The following is a 19,033-nucleotide window of genomic DNA, read 5'->3' on the forward strand; positions in this document are numbered from 1 at the left end:
GGTTGCTTCAAGTGTCTTTTATGATTTCATTATTTACTCCAAATTTGGGGTGATCTTTTGGAAAATGATAGATTAAAGGTTGTCTACATTGTCTTGATTGTGTTTGATTGTGCAAACAGATTTCGATAGAGTCTTTCCTGAGATCACGCTTTGTATTCTATTCTTTGCTATAGGGTCTTTGTTCTAGCCCCTCCTATTTCCCATCCTTGGCCTGGGTGTTTCCCACAGCTGTTTTCCAGTTATGTTGGAGAGAGAGAGCCAGCCTGATGAGCTTGCTATGGCCACTGCCATTACTGCACAACTTAACTGGAGACTCAGAAAGCCTGGCTTTTTCTGCCAGCCTGTGGTAAAGCATGCTTAACACAGAATTCATACTGGAGGAGAAATTAGCACCTGATTCTGACACACACACGCAAAATGAGACTAGCATCTAAGTGTGGTTTTATTTTTATGTGGAAAAGATGAAATCCTATACAGCTGGGACCAGGCTGATCACACCTAGCTTGGGGTTAGGTAGAAGATTTTCTCAGTCTGTAGCAATTTTTCTGGAATAGGTAAATTTAAAATCCCTCTAAAATTTAAAAATATTATGATTTTGTTTTTTCACTGAATGTTCTTAAGCTCATAATATTTTCAATTTGATTTTTTTTTACTATCCCCCAACATTTTTTGAAAAATATTACTTCCAGGTGTCTTGAGATTACAAGTATTATGCTCTAGCAAAGATGAATTCATTACTCTTGTAGCAAAAAAAAAAAAAAAAAAAGAAAAAAAAAGATTAAAGTATCACAATCCTGCTTTCAGAACTGAATGGACTATTGAAAGATAGTATTTACAACACTGCACAGTTTAAAATAAGAATCTATCCTGTCAGCATCTTGGCTGGAGTGAAATTTTTGGCATAAACAATTGCTCAAATATAAGTCTTCTTATTATCCCTATTTCCCCAAAAAATTCAGAATTACTTCTTTAACTGTGCTAGAAACAGGTGAATCTCTTATGTAATAGTCAACAGCATTTTCTTTTGATGTAATCAAGTTTGGCCTAAAAAAATATACTCATGTCTGATATGCAGAAAATAATTGGAACAAGGCAGACTAAAGAGATTAAAAAAAAAAATCTGCCAAAAAAGGAAGATTTTTTTAACTCTGAGTAAGCATGCTGCCATTGTGACGTGTGTAGAAAATGACCAGAGATGATATGAGTGTTTTCAACTTCTCCCATCTGTGTTAGAATAACTCCCTCTCATTGAAATCAAAGAACCATCTAAAGTGATATTAAAAGTATAAACACATAAATGTGATCAATATTTTCATGCCATGTGTAGCACTGCCGTGTTCCTTGACTTTCCTGTGGAATTTGACAGAGGAATCTACCCTCAATCCCACTTGTCAAATAATCCAGGTTAGATACACGTGTGGTTTCCAGGGGCCAGTGACCAGGTCTGACAGGAGGCAGTGTCCTTGCTCTGGATGGATGTGTTCCTCCTAAGCTGCCTGAGGAAAACCTGCCGAACACACCAGGCTGCTGTGTGGCACGTGAACTTTTGTGGCAGTTTCAGTGCAAGAAAGTCAACCAGACTCCAACAAACAAGTACCAAGAGCATTGGCTGAGGCTCTGCCCAACATCAGGAGAATAATCCTGGTAACATGCTAGTGAGGGGGGTATGATTAATGCTGCCCCACACATCTAGTGTGTCTTTCTGTCCCATACAATTATGTTTCTCCACTTTCCTCTTACAAGAAAGCACTGTCAGGTTCCCATCATTACCTCAATTTCTGCATTTTCCAGTTTCCCACCTCTTTCTGATGCTTTTTTTCCATACCCCAGTGCAAAACAACCAAATTTTTTTCAGTGCTCTTTCAGCCCTTTACTGTGTTACAGGCTTAGTTCTGACAGCTTCTTCAGAACTGACAGGTTTGCAGGACTCAAAGGCAGATTTCAGGCCAATAATGAACTGCAGATAGCCTTTGCTTATTGAGACTTGCTATTTTGCTTATGTAAAGGTGGACTAGAAGAGATCACAAATAACAGAGCAGCAGCATAGTCCAACATGCTTCATGACTGACTTTTAGCCTATGAACAAATTCTCAAGGAACAGCTATCAAGACAGGGTGTCCAATATTATCTGACTTTTCCCCAGCAGTACTACAGGTGATGCTCAGTATGGCAGAGAAAGTCTCAGACATACTGCATATAATGATGCTGATTTTAATGCAGAAGAGATTAGTTTAATACAAAGAATTTTAATGTACTTCCATTTGGAGCTAAAGAAGAAAGCAATACATCAAAAAGAGTGAAACTGCCAGTGTTTAAAAGATCTGTACTCACATCAGTGCTCTCAGACCTTTCTTGCAGAGCTCCTTTCTTCTTTTCCTTAGAACCTTGCCCTCCCCCTCCTGCCTCCTACACACTCACACATGCAGAGAAACACCCACTCTCCAGCCATTTCTAGCATGAAATTACTGCCTTTTCTCCCTGCCTCCCTGCAGAACAAAAACAAATGATGTCATCTTCAGCTCCAGCATATCCTATTCCAGTCAGTTTTCTCCATGTTCTGCACCCAGTCTCTGGAGATTGGACCCTCTTCTCCCCTCTCTACCAGCCAGTCACCCCCTGAGATTGGTAGCCAAGACCTGGCAAAACACTAAAGCTCCAGACACCAAGAACTTGTCTAAGCTCCTGCACACAGCCCTCACTTATCTGGGCATGGCAGCAGAGCAGTGTTTAGGGCACCCTGGCTCTGCCGCCGTGGCACGGCTTCCCTCTGGTACCTGCTGAAGGAGGAGCTGAGAGGAGCCAGTGGTGCCCAGGCAGCTCCTGCTGCACACACAGAACCTTTGGGAGCAGCAGGGCACCTCGAGTTCCACCTCCATCCATTGACTCAGAGACAGCATCACACTTATGTGATTGCTGGAGGGGAGAAGACTTTTGTGGGACAGAGAGAGAAAAGGCTGGAAGAATTTTTCCAGGGGCTTCTCGCTTTCCATCAGAATTCACTTCATGCCTGCCTCCTGGTTGGAAAACTGCTCCTTATGTCATTGAGAAATTTTCATTACAGGTCTTTAAAAAACAAGCCATTTTTTAAATGTCAGAGTCATCAATTACAAAGAGGCAGTCACGTAAGTGCTGGAATAAACTTTGCTTTTCTTATAAAGGCCATGTGAGCAGCTAAACAGGGTCAGGTGAGAGGTGCATCTGTGGTAATATCCTGATTCTGGCAACAGACAGTGAAAGATGCTTTTAGAAGTGAACTTCTAATAAAATGGCCTCAAATGTCTCTGTAACTCCCAAGGTTCACAAAGCTCCTCAAATATGATTTATATGCCTGGAAATGTTTTGTTATCTCTGATGTAACTCTGGATAGCTTTACCTCATGCCATGCATCAAATGATACAATTCAGAGCATTGACAAAAATACTGATCCATGTGTGATTGAACACAGATTTATCTTTTAATATATGTTGCACAATTGGAGTTTGACAGTATTTGGCATTAATATCTTAGGCTGAACTCTGTTAGGCTTCTCTTCACTTATGTTTTTAGCAGTTATGATGGGAGTTGCTAACTTCAATAATTATTGGACTTTACTAAAGTCCTAAAATGACTATTTCTCCTTTTGGATGGAGAAATTCAGGTACACTGATGTAAATTAATATGTTCAAGCAAAATATTGTCAACTGTCAAGATAGACATTTGGAAATCTAAGTGTACAGCAGAAATTGTATCTTAAAATTAATTAATTTATTCTTAAATTCTCGAAGAATTTAAAACTTGTTCTCAAAAGTGGTTAAAGGCAAAAAATTAGTGGAATTTTTGAACTCTCAGAATTTAATATAAGTACAGATTGTATTTGGTTGCACAAGTGTGGAGGCAGAGGTGAATATACACCAATCTATTAATTTTTAAATACAAAATTAAAATAAAAATCTGAAACTCAGCTAAATAATTACTTTTTATTTTGATAATTCAGTGGTAAAATAAAGCCCTATATGCCAAAAAAACAAGAAAATCAAATGTGGCATGTCTGACACATTGAAAAGTACAATTCTAGGTTATTTTCATCATGCAATATGAAATTCTTACTTTCCCTGTCATCTTTTTATATAGCGAGAATCTTTCTGACCTCATAGATCACTCTTGTAAAGAAACAAAACATCATTATAAATGGAATAAAATAGTACATGAGAAGATGATGACTATTATTTTCAATGTATATTTTTGTCTGATCATACAAATAGCTAAATCATGTGAGATAGGGGTTAATTGCATTTGACAGAAGAAAAGTAATTTCTGCAACTGCAGCATTTTTGGCAGCTACTGAGTTCAGTGCATGCTGCTTACTCAAGTGGCAGCATGCAAAACGGACAAAAACTGTCCAAATAAATGTGAGGATTATGACAATATATTTATCATCTCCTGGTCTATGTTAAATGTCCTAGTGGCAGAATCTACAGATTTCACATGGTGAAGTTCAGATTGAAGAATGAATTTAAGGGCTTCCTAGAACTTTCATACACAAAACAAGTGTTTCTTTCAATATGAACACTCAAATTGAATAAAGGTGTATTAAGATGTGAGAGTGGACAGAATAAATAATTTAACTTTTTTTCTCCCTTTGTATTTTGCAGACTGAAATAAGTATAACTATAGTTTTAGTATCCTTGTCTATGTTTTTGGCCTTTGTGGCCATTTTTCCATGGAGTCAGACAGAGAATTAATAGGAATATGAGACTGCACATACTTGAATAATTTGCGTACAAATAGTCTCTTTGCTTTTTCACCTTTACTCTTTCACATTTTACTTTACCATATTTCATGATTTCTGTATGATCTCATTTTCTGCTAAAGATATAGCACCTTTGAGCACCAGAATGTCTCCATTTACTCTTCCTAGAAGAGACAAGAGGCCAGTGTCTTAGGTTAGACAGGGTGTGTATGCCTTGTGTTTATGGTTTGTGTTGCATTTGTCATAAGAGACAGGATCTTTATATTATCATAGATCATATTTCCATTATACCTTCTCTTCCCATCAAATTACTTCATCATTGGCTTCTCTTTCTATAGTTGGTGCTGGAAGAGTTGCTCTAATGGCTTAAGTATTAGAAAACACTTACCATATATAATCAGACATGCTCATATACTCTCTCCTACAGAAGATCATGTGGCACACTTATGTAACCTAGAATTTCACTTATTTACATGTTCAGTATTTTACTGTTTCAAGTAACAAGCACACATTATCATTCTTGGGACTGAGAATCACAGATCAAACTATAGTGTCAGCAAATGTGAATTTCTTTCAAAATGAAGTAAGTGCCACAAACCATGAGTATTGTGAGTTGTTTCCTGTGTATAAATATGGATTTTATCAAAGCAAAAGGAAAGATCGGTTCTCTTTTCAGATTCCTCCTTAATTTCTGTGTAATATGTGGACTTGAAAAAAATAAGTGACTAATTTCTAAATGAATTTTGAAGAAAAGTCACCATAGGAAAGAAAACAAGTTACATATACAATATTCAATCCCAATATTGTCATATTCTTTATGGGTACCAATAATATATGAAGCAAAATATTGTAAGTGCTGGAGGTGAAAATGAATTTATAACCCCCAGTGTATGATTCAACTCAATCATCAAACTTCTTATAATGTTGTTGTTTGAACAGTTAAATTAGAGAGAATTAAGCCTATTAATTTAAGAAGGGCTTTTGTTGCTTTTTTAAAGTATTCATAAAACCACAAATGTGAGTTTTGAATTAGACTAGGGGAAACAAACATCCATAAAATTGTCAGCAAAGGATTATTATTAAAGTAATTAATCAATCAATCAATCACTGCTTGTTCTAATAGGTGATAAGGGAAACCAAAGGAGTCTATTAACACACTCCCTGTCGAAGGAGGAATGAGGTTGTTTTAGCAGGTGTCTAATGTCATTTGCAACAGCATTTGGCAATTGAGATATTTGTATGTGACTTGCAGGTACCACACAGGGCTTACAAGAGAGTGCTGCCTGAAAGGCAGGAGGAGGCTAGGTGGGATCCCTGGAACACTTAATGGCACTGGACACCTATGTTTATGCAACTGCATTGCACCCACATATTGGTAGTCCAAGTTATCTCCCTTTTCCTCCCTATTGCCACACTTCTTGGGAATCTATCTTCTTTAGTGTCCTGCTTTGAACCATCTCGAGTTAAGATAACTAAGGATAAAATGTGAGATAGAAGATTCCCAAAATTTCTGTGTTATGGCAGACTTTAGGGCTAACCCCCAAGATATGGAGTCAGAGACCACTGAGTTCCATTTGTACCAACAATGTGAGCCCAGAGTCATCTCATGAAGTGAGACAGCATGTCATATGGAGATAAGGAGTTCCTACGATTTTTTTTAATTGTTCCTGTGACTTAAACAACACACTGTTCATTTTCAGAAGCATTTTGAAATTCAACTTAGATGCTACAATTACTCTTTCAGTTTGCATCAGTACTTTTAGTTGAAGACTTCAAGGGAATAGACAAATGACAGGGCTAAAAAGCATCAAAAGCTCTCTTCATAGCTTGAGGAATGTCTATTTGTAGGCACTACTTAACAAATGCTCAGTAGCTCGGAGGGGCAGCACAGACTCAAGCTCTAAATCCCTATCAGGCAGAACAGATAGTGACACATGGATTTTTTGCAACGCAGAGAGAACACAAAGATATTGAATATCACACCAGCCAACTGAAAAATCTGACAAGGTGCACACAAAGACCTCAGATGTAGACAGCAATAGTGTGTGGTATACAAAATATGGGTACTTTTTTTAGTCTAGTCTCGTCTCTGTCCTGGTTATCACTCAGTGAGTATCTCACAATATAGTGAATATCAAAAGAAGGAAAATTTGAAGAAAACACTAAAATAAGAACCTCATAGAGACTGAAATTCAGTAACTTTGAGACAAAAGTAAGCACCTTTCCTAGTCCTTTAGTCAATATAAGGAAAAATTTACATATATTAATATGACTACTCTACCAAGTTATCTGAAAGCCATAGAAACATAAAAAATATAATGAAAATTTAATCTTAGAAGAAAGTAGCACAAGTATGAAAAATTTCTAGCAACCTAAGTACTACCTTCTTGTCTTTATATTTACTTACAGTGCTCAGTGAATTGCCTACCTTAAAATTTGAAAGAACAGGGGACTGAAAAAGATTCTCTTAATCGCTATTAATATTCCTAAGATGCAAGTATTAGTTTTACTGTCACCATGACACATTTAGAACCACCTGTCATATCCCATTCCCTAGCTAAATTGAGTCATAATATATGATATCAAATAAATAGTTAAACTGGCATTTTTTCCTTTGCTTTGTGTTTAAACTCCTTAAATATAATGTTGTAATATTTCAACACTTTCCTCTGTGACAGGGGAACAGAAAATTTGTCCTGTAAAATTTAAGATAAGATTCAGATTTAGTCCCCTTTAAAGAACAAAAAATAATTAAGAGTTTTGCTTTAAAGAATTCTGGTTACTTAGAGACTCGGGATAAAATTGTGAGGACTAGCAAATTGGTAGATTGTTAAAACAGGGTTAATTTTAACTCTACACTTCTTGCATAGTTTTGGCACTAGTTATATGATGTGCAAGTTTTTATGGTGAGAAATATAAAGTGGATTAAATTAAATTGGATGGTGTGTAATGCAAAAAGAAAAAAAAAAAGTTATATCAGTTTGTCTCAGCTTTGAACTAGTAGGGCATCTGTTAACTCCTCATGTCTGCTGCAAAGATCACAGCACTCATGTTGTGGTTCCACTCTCCAGACCCTCACAATAGCCTTGATCTAAAAAGCCAAATTCATAACTTGTGAAATGAAGGAAGACTGGTACTGCAAAACCAGGCTGAGGTTTTAACAAATAGTTACTCTTCATATGTCTCACAAACAAGAAAATGTAACCAGCACTGCTAGTGGAAGGAATTATCGGTTTTGGTTGTACCTGATGCAAATATAGTGTTTCTGCTGTGCCTTGCACCATTTCATCATCAGCCTGGAGGATGCTGGAGTACAAGCAGTAAATATAACACAACTTCACACTGACTGGCCTAACGTGGGTGGGAGAAATCATTCTCCACAATGCCTGAAGTAATTTCCATTGTTACTGTAAGTTACTTTCCAAACAGGTAATTTTCTTTCTCTGAACTCCATGGGATGATTAGCAATATATGGAGACAGAGAGAGATGTACAGTCTCAGCTAGACTAAAACATCACATGAAACATCCTAGTTTGCAAATAAAGCAGGGGTTGTAAGGGAAGCAGATAATAAAAGCTGGTTTTATATGTGCTGCTCCACTCTCAGTTCTGCCTCACCTGGCATCAGCTTGCAGCTGCAAGACTGACATTTCATGAGGCCTTGGTGCATATTAAAAGAGTTTTTTAGCCTGGAGATGCATAAGACCAATGAAAAGATAGTCCTTCCTCAGTGGTCCCACTAGTAGCGAAGCTTCTCATTTTCTTAACACCCTGCCTTAACTTTGGGAGCCAGTTTTCCTGGAGCCACTGGATGAGGTGTCAGGCAGGTGAGATAACAAAATTTCAGCCAGCTTCAGGTACTGTGGAAATCAAGCTTCTGGTCAGTGCACCTCTTGAGATGGCAACTGTGGTAAACAGTTGGCTACCAAGGGAAGGGAATGTTGTAAAAGAGAAGATTATTGGTTAGGTTTTGACTGAGAGCATTTCAGGAAGACATGACCTCTTTGAAAATGACTATAGGTACTGAAGCATGTGGTCATGATATACTGAGTGATGTTCTGAAAGTATTAACATTTCCAGATGACCGCCAAAACATAGATTTTAATTTTAACATATTTGCTTCTTTGTGCATACATAGTTGATTTTTTCTGTTGCTCAAACTAGAGAGCTTGCATCTCAGCTGAACTTGCATTGGTGAGATGATGTTTTGTTCACATGGTCTGACAATGGATAAACAGGGAACAGAATTAAGCATCTGTTTTAACTTGTAAAAATGCATCCTTTTGTAGATATCCCCAATTCCTTCTGTCTTAAGTACTGCACTTTTTATAAAGGTTGTAGGATAGTAGCCTTACAGTGAAAAAATATGCATTAACGAAACTAGATAATTATTTCCTAAGCCTAGTGACATTGTAGGCTCAACCACCTGATATATTGTTATGCATAAGGGTCTTGACATATGTCCATGGACAGAAGCAAGGGAATGGGCCACTCCTTCCAGCATTTCTAACAACTCTTTCCCTTTGGAGATCTCTAAGGTGCAGTAGAAATTCTGAATGGTAGATGTGGGACCAATCTCTAGCTTTCATCCTATTACAGTCATACAAAAGTAATAGATGTCTACTTATATGGTAGGTGTAGACATCTGAATTGTGGACAAGTATATCTGTTAGCTGAAACTTATCTTTAATTTATGAATTTCTATCTCTAGAATAGATCAACTAATGTAGAAAAACTACCATTCCTGAGAGAACAACATCTTAAAAAGCTGAAGTTTGCATTGTTTACAGATGATTTAGCATCTTAAAGCTGGCCAAGTGCATTCTTGGCAAATGAAATGAAAGAACATATTTCCCCTTTCTTGATTCACACTGTTGAGCTATGACATTTCCCCACAGATTTATGTTTCTGGAAAGTTCAACCTGCATTGACCAAAGATATTCATAAGTCAGAAGGGTCATCACCAGACTTCAAGAACCACTTTTGCACCATGTCTTTGAGCTGTTTCCTGGAAACCTTCACCAAAGGAAATGGAGCTTGCTGAAATGCGGAGAGTGAGAATCTTTCCCTGAGCTTGACTAGGTGGGAGTGTTTCAGTTTATCCAGCTCATTGAATAACCTTGAGTATTGTAGGAGAGTTTTTGCCTTTGCAGCTTGAGCTTTTATCTGACTAAGCCGCAGGCCTAAATCTTTGTTTGCCTTAGAACAGCAGTCAGTCAAAATCACTCACTATAAAAATCTTTTCATGTAGATGCAGTCTTTTACCAGCATTTTAATAGAATGCAGGGGCATCTTAAAAACAGTTTTCTGTTGGCTGCATGAGGCTTCAGACAAGACAAAGCAATGTAACATCCCAGAAAAGAATGTGGTATCAGCTCCTAGGCTGTCCTGATATAGACAGAGATGCTGTGGAATGTAATGTCCATAGCCAGCAGCTTGATTGAGTTCCAAATGCTAAAACATGTCCTAGAAAGGCATTTTCAGGATTATTAACAACCATTAGCACACAGATGCTAGATTTACATGAGGGCATAATAGCCCCTATGAATTCTGAAACATCTGGCAAATGGAATGCAATTTTGGTTGCTTTTGACTCATCCACTGAGATGTGGTTCCTCTGAGTCTGCTTGTGAGGCTTATTGTGGGTCTAGGACAAATATAAATACCTCTTAGTGTCCAGCACTGGGCACCAAGGGGTTCTGATAGCTTGTCAGGACCTCAGATATCTCTTGTTGCATCTCAGTGCACTCAGTTTGCTTCAATGCTTTGTTTCACAGTGATGCCAAGTCACTGTCAGGCAGCTGCTTCTGTGTTCCCAGTGGCTTCCAGGCTTTCAGCAGTGTTCCTCAGGGGTCAGTACTGGGATAGGCACCATTTAACCTCTTTGCTGTTGATTTGGACACAGGGATTGAGTGTACCCTCAACAAGCTTGCTGATGACATCAAGCTGTGTGGTCACACGCTGGAGTTCCACCTGGTTTAGTGGAAGGTTCACCTGTTTCTGGTATGGGAGGTGGGACTGAGTGATCTTGAAATCCCTTTCCAACCCAAACCATTCTATGGCTCTGTGTTCCAAAGGATGAAATCCAAAATTGCTCCATTTTGAAACCTTCAGGTAAAACTGCATTGTTATGATCACATTTAAGGGTGACAATGACTTACATAGATTCACTCTTTGAATAGCATTTGTCTCTGACTCATATATTAGACTTTGGATGGAGAAATAAGCCAAAGCAGTTTTCTATGAGCTTGTTTTTTTAGCAATTATCTTGAAGCAGGTCTGAAGTATGAAGATTTTGATAACCACTTGGCCCAAAAATAGTATCAGCTTTGCAAGGGACAGGGTCCAGAATCATATTAGAGCTGGGGGCACCAGTGCTGTGGTTATACCTTACACAGAGGTTGCTTCACAGATCATTGTCACTGCCCTCAGACTTTCTACTATGATGCCCCACTGCCATAATGTGATGTTTTTATCTATAACCAAAGCTTCCCATGACTCCGATCATATATGGAATGCACATAAATTGAACAATGGCACACAGTTTCAAAAGAATAAATAAAATATTTTAAAAATTCTATTCCTTATCCAATGATGCCTAACTAACAAACAAAAAGAAACAGATGTAATTTCAAGTAGTTTTCCAAGGTAAGATTTTAACAGCTTTATGAACAAAAAGCTATTGATGGAACCTGGGAGGCTTTCACATCTCCAGTTGATTATATTGTACAATAGCTCAATAGGAAGAGAAACTCTAATTCAGGAAATGTGAAAAGTATTTGATATCAGGAAAAGCAAGCACTTTGTTGAACAATGCTTTTTTAAACATTCTGACCTTAAATATATTTTTTCAGTTTTCCATTAACATATTTAAAAATTACTTTATTCATGGAACCAGTGTTAGATGGCACAATCATTAGTCTGAGATTCTCCAATCACAATCTGTCACTCTTCTTAAAAACAAAGGCATTTGAGGCCAAAATTTGTTCTGAGACCAAATTTTATATGTTTTGGGGTCACATAATTGTAGACTGATTATATATTTGAATGTACATTTCTGTTTTGCATTCCTAATGTAGTTGAATTAATTACCTGAGGAAAAAAAACATTGCTATTTCTATGCATTTTAACAAACATTTTTCTTACATGTTCTCAGCACAATCCATGACTACAATAATGACCATCAACAGTATTATGAAACCCATATTCAGTTTCAGCATAAAAATTCAAGTAAGTTGCGAGGATGCCCTGTTTTCCAGAGACAATAACTCCATATGATCAATTTCACTAATAACCAACCCACACTTCAGAGGGATTAGCAAGTAACTATATTTGAGTTCTGCATCTGAGAATGCTAAACCATGACAAACAAGGAAAAACTTTCATGCCATGTATTAGATAGTATGAAAATATTAAGGTAAAATGAAGTTTATGTCACTGAAATCCTCTGAACTTCAGGAAGTCTATTGTATCCTTTATTCCCCTAATCAGTTAACTTAATAAATTTTGCGTTTGGGAACTATATTGCATTAAGTTAAAATGCCATCAAGTACTGAGAACTAAAAAGCCATTAGAATAATGTTTTTTGTAAAATCAGTGCCAAAAATCTATATTCTACTTCTTTTTTACATTTTGTTTCTTCATATAAATTTTCTGTTTATCTCTTTGGCATTAGAAACATCATGATGGCTATAATATTAGCTTTGAAGCAAATCCTGTTTGGGTTTTCTTTAAATAATACTTTTCATAACCTTTACACTTCCTACTTGGCAAGTCCTAGAGAGTTCAACAAAATAAACTAGAATCCAGGGTGATTTATTCTGACATACGAATATTACTCTGATAAAAAAAAAAAAAAAACAAAAAACCCAAAACAACTATAATAAAAGAAAGATGAAATGAAATTTCCAGAAAAATCACTTCAGACTATTCCACTCACATCATTTGTGCCTGCATTTATTTCTGTGTCTGCTCCCTGCACTATAGCACACTAAAAGGATCTTTCTCTGCTGCTGTGACCCATCCACAATGATCTGTTAGCAAAATTTAGAAAATTATCTTCATAGTGACTCTGGCCACAATGAAATGGGTTTTCTACAGAGGCAACAACAATCCCAAACTAGCATTTCATTATTTCAATGTCTTGGTGAGAAATGGAAGGATAGATTATGAAAATGGATAAATTATGCTGGGGAGAGATGGTACAGAGTGACAGGGCTGCACAAACACAGGAGCACACGACTTCAGTCCCTAGTAACCAGCTGTAGCTGTGGAAAGCCCTAAAGAGCATGGACCTAAAGAGCAAAAATCCTAGAACAAGAGAATGGTTTGTGCTGAAAGGGAGTTTTAAGATCATCTACTTCCCTTGCCACCCACTAGACCAGGTTGCTCAGGGCCCTGTCCAACCTGGCCTTCAACACTTTCAGGGATGAGGCATCCACAAATTCTGGGCCAAAGTCTTCACCATGAGAGTGGACGAACACTGGGACAGGAGTCCACAGAGGCTGTGGAATCTGTGTCAACAAAATTTTCTCAAGACCCTGAGAAACCTGATCCAAGGACAAAGTTAGCCTTATTTTGAGTACGGGGCTAGTGACTGAAGATCCCTGCCAACTGAAATTATTCTATTATTCTCTGTATTTTCCTAATGAAGATGATAACTGCTTGGAAACAGAATTCATCTCCCTCCAAGAGTTTCATCCATACATAGACCTGATGTGACCTTTCAGACAGTAGTTTACAATCTTTATCAATCTGTGAATATGAAAATGGTTGCAGTGGTGGTCCAGATCGTCAGAGCAGCTTTCAATCTCTTCAGAAGCAGTTTCTTTTATTTCATGAGTTTTCACAGATTCTTTTTTTAATAGGACACAAATGCCTGTGCGTCCATATGCCACACTGAAAACTCTTGTTATGATGGTTCTAATGAGAACAGTATTGGATAAGACTCAACTGATTATTTTGCAAAATCATCCTTTCTAAAGAAATAAATTTGCACTTAGTAGTCTGTATTCTCTATCTCTTTTCTTTCCATGTAGACTTCCCTTAAGTAAACAGTCTATAAACCAGAACCCATTTTTATGTAGGGAAATGCAGACATCTTTTCTCCCTTAAAATATTTTGAAGTAGGAAAAATAAGCTACCTGGCACTTATTAGCAAGAAATTTTTACCAAGACACTTATCTTTTCTACATATTAACACAGAAAGTCTTATGGAAAATGTATGCATTCATGGAGAGAGTGAGACTGAGAAATCTATTTCTCATTATACTTCTCATATAAAAGAACAGAGGAACTTTCATAATTACCTGTTTCCATTTTCCCATCTTGTGCTGCAGGCCCATCAGGAATTACACTCTTCACCTGGAGAAACTCATCTGGCTCATCCCCACCAATGATGGTAAATCCAAAACCCATGTTGCTTTTCTTAAGAGTTGTGCTGAGGAAAGTCCCCTTCAGCTGTGATGCATCACGGGTGAAGAGTGGTTTTTCTACATCAGTCAACACAAACAAGAAAGACAGAAGTTCTGATCTAGTCACAACACAGCAGGGACAGCACATAACAATATTGGCCGACACCAAGTGGCAGTGTATCAAAGGCAAGAAAATAAAGAGTGCAGGCATTCCAGGAAAAATATTTGTGGGTTCTTGTACTAACACAAAGCTTAAAACATATTTCTTATCTACAGCAGATCAGCCATAAATGAAAAGATATAAATATCCTTTGATATTAGAAATCCATTTAGAAGTGGATATTCTGTAACTAAAATAATTACATCAATAAAAGTGATCTGTGAGGTAATTTAAAAACCTCTTTCCTAACCTATAAATTCAGCTTTGTCTACAAAGTAATACATTCCTCATAATTTTCTTCCCAACCACAGTGAGGAAAATATCCCCTGTGAAGGTCTCATTCCATTTGTTACCAGGAGGAGGTAAACACTAGATGAGCTTTTCTCTCCAAACACGCGGAGTTTAGGCATTCAACAAGTGACACACGTGACTGCTGTGCAAACGTCGTGTCCGCTCTCCACGTGCCTCGGGGTGCGGTGTGGGTGCCGGGGGTCCCCGTGCTCCTCTCCCATGCCGCACTCAGTGAGGGAGGGTTGGGGAAAGTGCAGAGTTTGTGACCCTGGCTGGCCCCAGGGCTGGCGAGCAGCGGGGACGTACCGTAGAGCCCGCTGGCCCCGGTGGGGTCACGCCGGCACTGCGACAGGTCATTCACGCTGCGGGACCTCCTGGGAGCGGGGCGCAGGCGGGCAAATTTGGGTCTAGGTAAGGTTGATGAGGAGCTTTCTACTGTTACAAAGGAGAACAAGCCTCATTCTCTGACTATAACCTTACGTTAATTTTCATTTGTCGATACCAGTACTGTTTGCCGCTTATACAGCTCTCTTTGAGCGCATTAATTTTTATGTTACCAAGTGGCTGCATTCCTGTAAACTCCTATAACACTGTGCTTTAGGCTTTTAACTTAATTGATGCTTGCTAGATGAGCTAGCTTAGAAACATGCCAAACATCAATTAAGAGTAATTTAGAGAAAGTACAATTAAGTATTTCAGTGTTGACAACCTCGGGTGCTCAAGAGAGAGTTGTACATTCCCAGGAACAGAATTTATGATTTTATTTAGAAAATGACTTTGGGAGTCTTATTGTGCTTTCAGTTTCTCAGCCTTTACAAAACACTAGATTCAACTGTTCTGTTTTTCCTGTGTCTCTGAAAGTTTTAGTTGGCTGGTGAGTCCTGCAGCTCTTGGGACCTGGACATTTAAGGGAGAAAAATGCTAAGATATAGGAGATAAGCTTTTAAGCATTGGCAACACTATTCTTTTAACCAGACTATGACAAAATCATTGTCACATAAACAGGAAAGCAGGATCTTTCATCTTAATCAAGACAGCTGACATGGTACTGTACCTCGGAAACCTTGGGCCTGCATAGGCTTTGTTCCAAGTTCTGCGTTGGGCATGTTATGCTGCTGTAGCTTCCTTTTTGCTTCTAGGACAGGGTTTTCAAATTGAGTTCTTCTATTTATGTGGCTGGAAAAAAATTAGTTTTGATTAGAAACTAGGTTTAGTTGGGTAAACTGATAATTTTCACAGTAGGGTGCTAAGTATGTGGCTAAGGTGTGTGTGATTAGAGAGTAGAACTGTGAGGAACCCCCAATGGGCCTGAGCATGTCCCTTACATTCCACACAATTTTGTTGGGGATGAGGATATACAATCAGTGCCCTCTATAATGAACAGTACTGAGCAGCATCCTATCACTTCAATATGCTAAATCTGCTACATACAAATGGTTTTGATCTATGGGACTACATATTAAACAGCAGCACTGCTGAAACATGCTACAGCAACAGTTTTTCATGTCCTCAGCATGACCACTGTTCTGTGTATGATTCAAAGGATCTCAACCAGTTTTGTGCATTATTATCAATTAGTTGTAGGTGAATTTACTCAGTAACAGAAAAAGAAAAGCCTAGACAACAGAGTGCTTTTATGATGGTAATTTACAAATAAATCTAATGGGTAATAAATTGAAGATTATTCCTTTTTAATGTGTATCTGCTCAGCTGTACAGAAAAATCAGATGCAGAAACTAAACTAGATGGCAGATTAGAACTACATAGATCATATATGAAATATAAGAAAAGTTAGTACACACATTTTTTCTTTATGTTTTACGTTTCCAACTACAAGTCATTAAGGCCATCTCTGGCATTACACCACTACTTTTCTACATTGTATTTAGGACTATGAACTTTACCACTAATGTCACCATATCCTTGATTTTAATTCTTTAAAGCACACATTTTATCAATCACTGAGCTATCCTTCAATCCTGTCCTGGGATATGTTTTGCAGGTTTTCTGATGGAGGCAAAGCAATGTACTAGGCTACATGGAATATAGCTGCAAGATAGGATCACAATAGAATCACAACAAAGAGAAGGGGCTTGTGCTTCCAACACTGCTCTGGGGAAACCGATACATATGTATAGAAGGGCAGGCCTATGCCACTCCTTATTTGTTCTCACTGGGTTACTATCTACTGAGGTCTTCTGAAAATCCAATCCCAACCAGGGATTTAAGCACTTGGACAGGTTCCTTGGTAACTTTCACAACTCTAAGATCCTAAAAGGGTCTTTTATTACATCGCAATGACCTTTTGTGCCACATCAAGCACTTTCCAGGTCCTTTGAGATTTTGATCCTACCACAGCTTCAAAGAAGATAAGTGGAATTGCCATTAGGAAGTGAGGTAGAGGAAAGGCAGCAAAGTCCCATGGGAGTGCAATAAACTTGCAAAATAGGATTTAGTGGCCAGTGCTAATGAAATGAAAAGACTTTCAGTCATGCAAAAGAATATTTGATTTAATGAGATGAAGTAAATGTGATAAATCCTTAAGTTGCTACTTTGTTCACATGGCTATAACTCATTCAAGTGGCTGCTAGCTTAACTATCATACCCTAAAATTTTCATTAATAGCTTTCAGTAAATTTTGCTCTATGCTGCAGACAGCTAAATCCCTCTCATTTCTTTCCTTCTTTAGACAGGCTGTTTGAGATTGTAGGTGCTCCTTTCCTAGACTTTTGCTTTCTGTTATTTCTCGTAATTGTCAGGGTCTTCAGCACCTTAGTCTATTGCAACCTAGGAACTTATGATGAAAGGGAGAAAAACTTCACTAGTTAAAAATGGAGAAAGCAAGACTTATGTGCATTAAGAAAAGGTAATCATGAACTACTAACATAAGCATGAAAAAATAATTATGTGATGTGTTTATCATTTGATGTATTTCCATGTTGTAAAGGAAATACTGCTTTTGCCTTTACACAATAGTGACAAAACTCAAATACTACATTAAGTTCTGAGTACCCATGATCAAATGAAATGAATCTCTATGAAAGGTTTTACAAGAAGACCAGTGAAATAGAGTATTCTATTATAGAAGATCAAAGGAGTTTTAGCTTTTTATTCAAGCAGAATTAATTCTGCTATATAATTGCATTCTATGAATACATTTGGAAGTAAATACTAGAATGTATTAAAGATGCCAGGATTTCAGACTTGAAGTCTGTAGGCTTCTCACAAGAGAAGTGTGAAGTTAGAAAACAGCTTCCAGTAGGAGGTATGGAGTACAATATCTAGCTTGTTTTATCTTAGCATTGGATAAGTTTTAAACCAGGGTTGCTACACATGTGGGTTAGTTGCTTCAACATAGAGATCATCTCTTACTTGAGGGGCTCTAAAGGATCCTGCCCTGTTCTCCAGCTGCCCTCCACAAGAGCAGAGGTTTCCTGTGGCTTTTGTGCCATATCATGCAGATATAATGGATATCCAAGATTACACTTCAGATCTTCATTCAGGACTTTGCATTATGCTTAGTGCCGTGTTGCAGTTGCAGGGCACATCTTAGAGCTGCAGGAGGGCCCCTGCAGACCTAAACTTCAACTTACATGTGGCTCTGTGATATAAGAGAAGTGGGGATTTTAGCTAATCTCTGTTCATGGCTCAAGAGAGATTAATTGCTGTGATTAACTGCTGTGCTAGAATTCGTTTTCTACTGCCTACCTACAGTTTCTAGGTATAATTTAAGTTGTGGTTTGGCCCATTTAAACAGAAATATCTTTTATAACAGTTTGAAAATGACATTTTGTCCTATCAGATCAGATAGGAAGACTAACACAGGTTCTTGAAGCACCTCATGTTGTTGGTGCAACTTTAATAATTCTAAACTCCAATTTATTCCCATATTATGACTGTTTTTTGGTAGTGTGCAATCGCAAAAGCACAATGTGAAATTTCCAACTAATTAAAAAAAACTGCACTAAATGTTGCGTCCAAGAGGACTCAAAGAAAAGAAAATTATATTTATAATCAGTCATTTTTAGCAGTCAGTAATATTGCATTATGTTCCTCTATTGATGTAACATGAAACACATCTCTTTTATGCAATTTTAAGTGCCATATAGCTTCTTGGCTAAATCAGAAAAAGTGTTCCTGATGAGTTTACTTGAGAAAGAAGTAATTAAGTAATTCTCTTGAAAGGACATTCTAGCTTTTCCTCTAGCTACTTCAACAGCATGCACAAGATTTATTACTAGCCTAGGCCTTCATAAGACAAGCCAAATGTGAGTTTTAGAGATGGTTACAAGTAAGTGCTTTTGTGGTTAAAACAGATTTTGGATGGTAGCCAAAATGTATTGCTCATTCTAATAGGATCTAATTCAGTGAACAATTCTAACTTAAGTTTTCTTCCTTTATTTTATACAATATATATTAAATCAAAAATCATAATCCAAAA

General features: G+C 37.6%; 1 protein-coding gene across 1 annotated transcript in view; it reads right to left on the reverse strand.

Moving 5' to 3' along the window:
- MAGI2 (membrane associated guanylate kinase, WW and PDZ domain containing 2) overlaps positions 1-19,033 on the reverse strand; it is a 700,150-nt gene that overhangs the window by 134,816 nt on the left and 546,301 nt on the right. Inside the window, exons 8-9 of the mRNA XM_053942436.1 lie at positions 15,647-15,768; positions 14,037-14,219 (exon numbers count right to left, since the gene is read on the reverse strand). Of these exons, the coding sequence (XP_053798411.1) occupies positions 14,037-14,219; positions 15,647-15,768 (305 nt within the window). The remainder of the gene's footprint in view (positions 1-14,036; positions 14,220-15,646; positions 15,769-19,033) is intronic.

This window comes from Vidua chalybeata, chromosome 5, assembly GCF_026979565.1.
Source record: "Vidua chalybeata isolate OUT-0048 chromosome 5, bVidCha1 merged haplotype, whole genome shotgun sequence".
Taxonomy (NCBI): domain Eukaryota; kingdom Metazoa; phylum Chordata; class Aves; order Passeriformes; family Viduidae; genus Vidua; species Vidua chalybeata.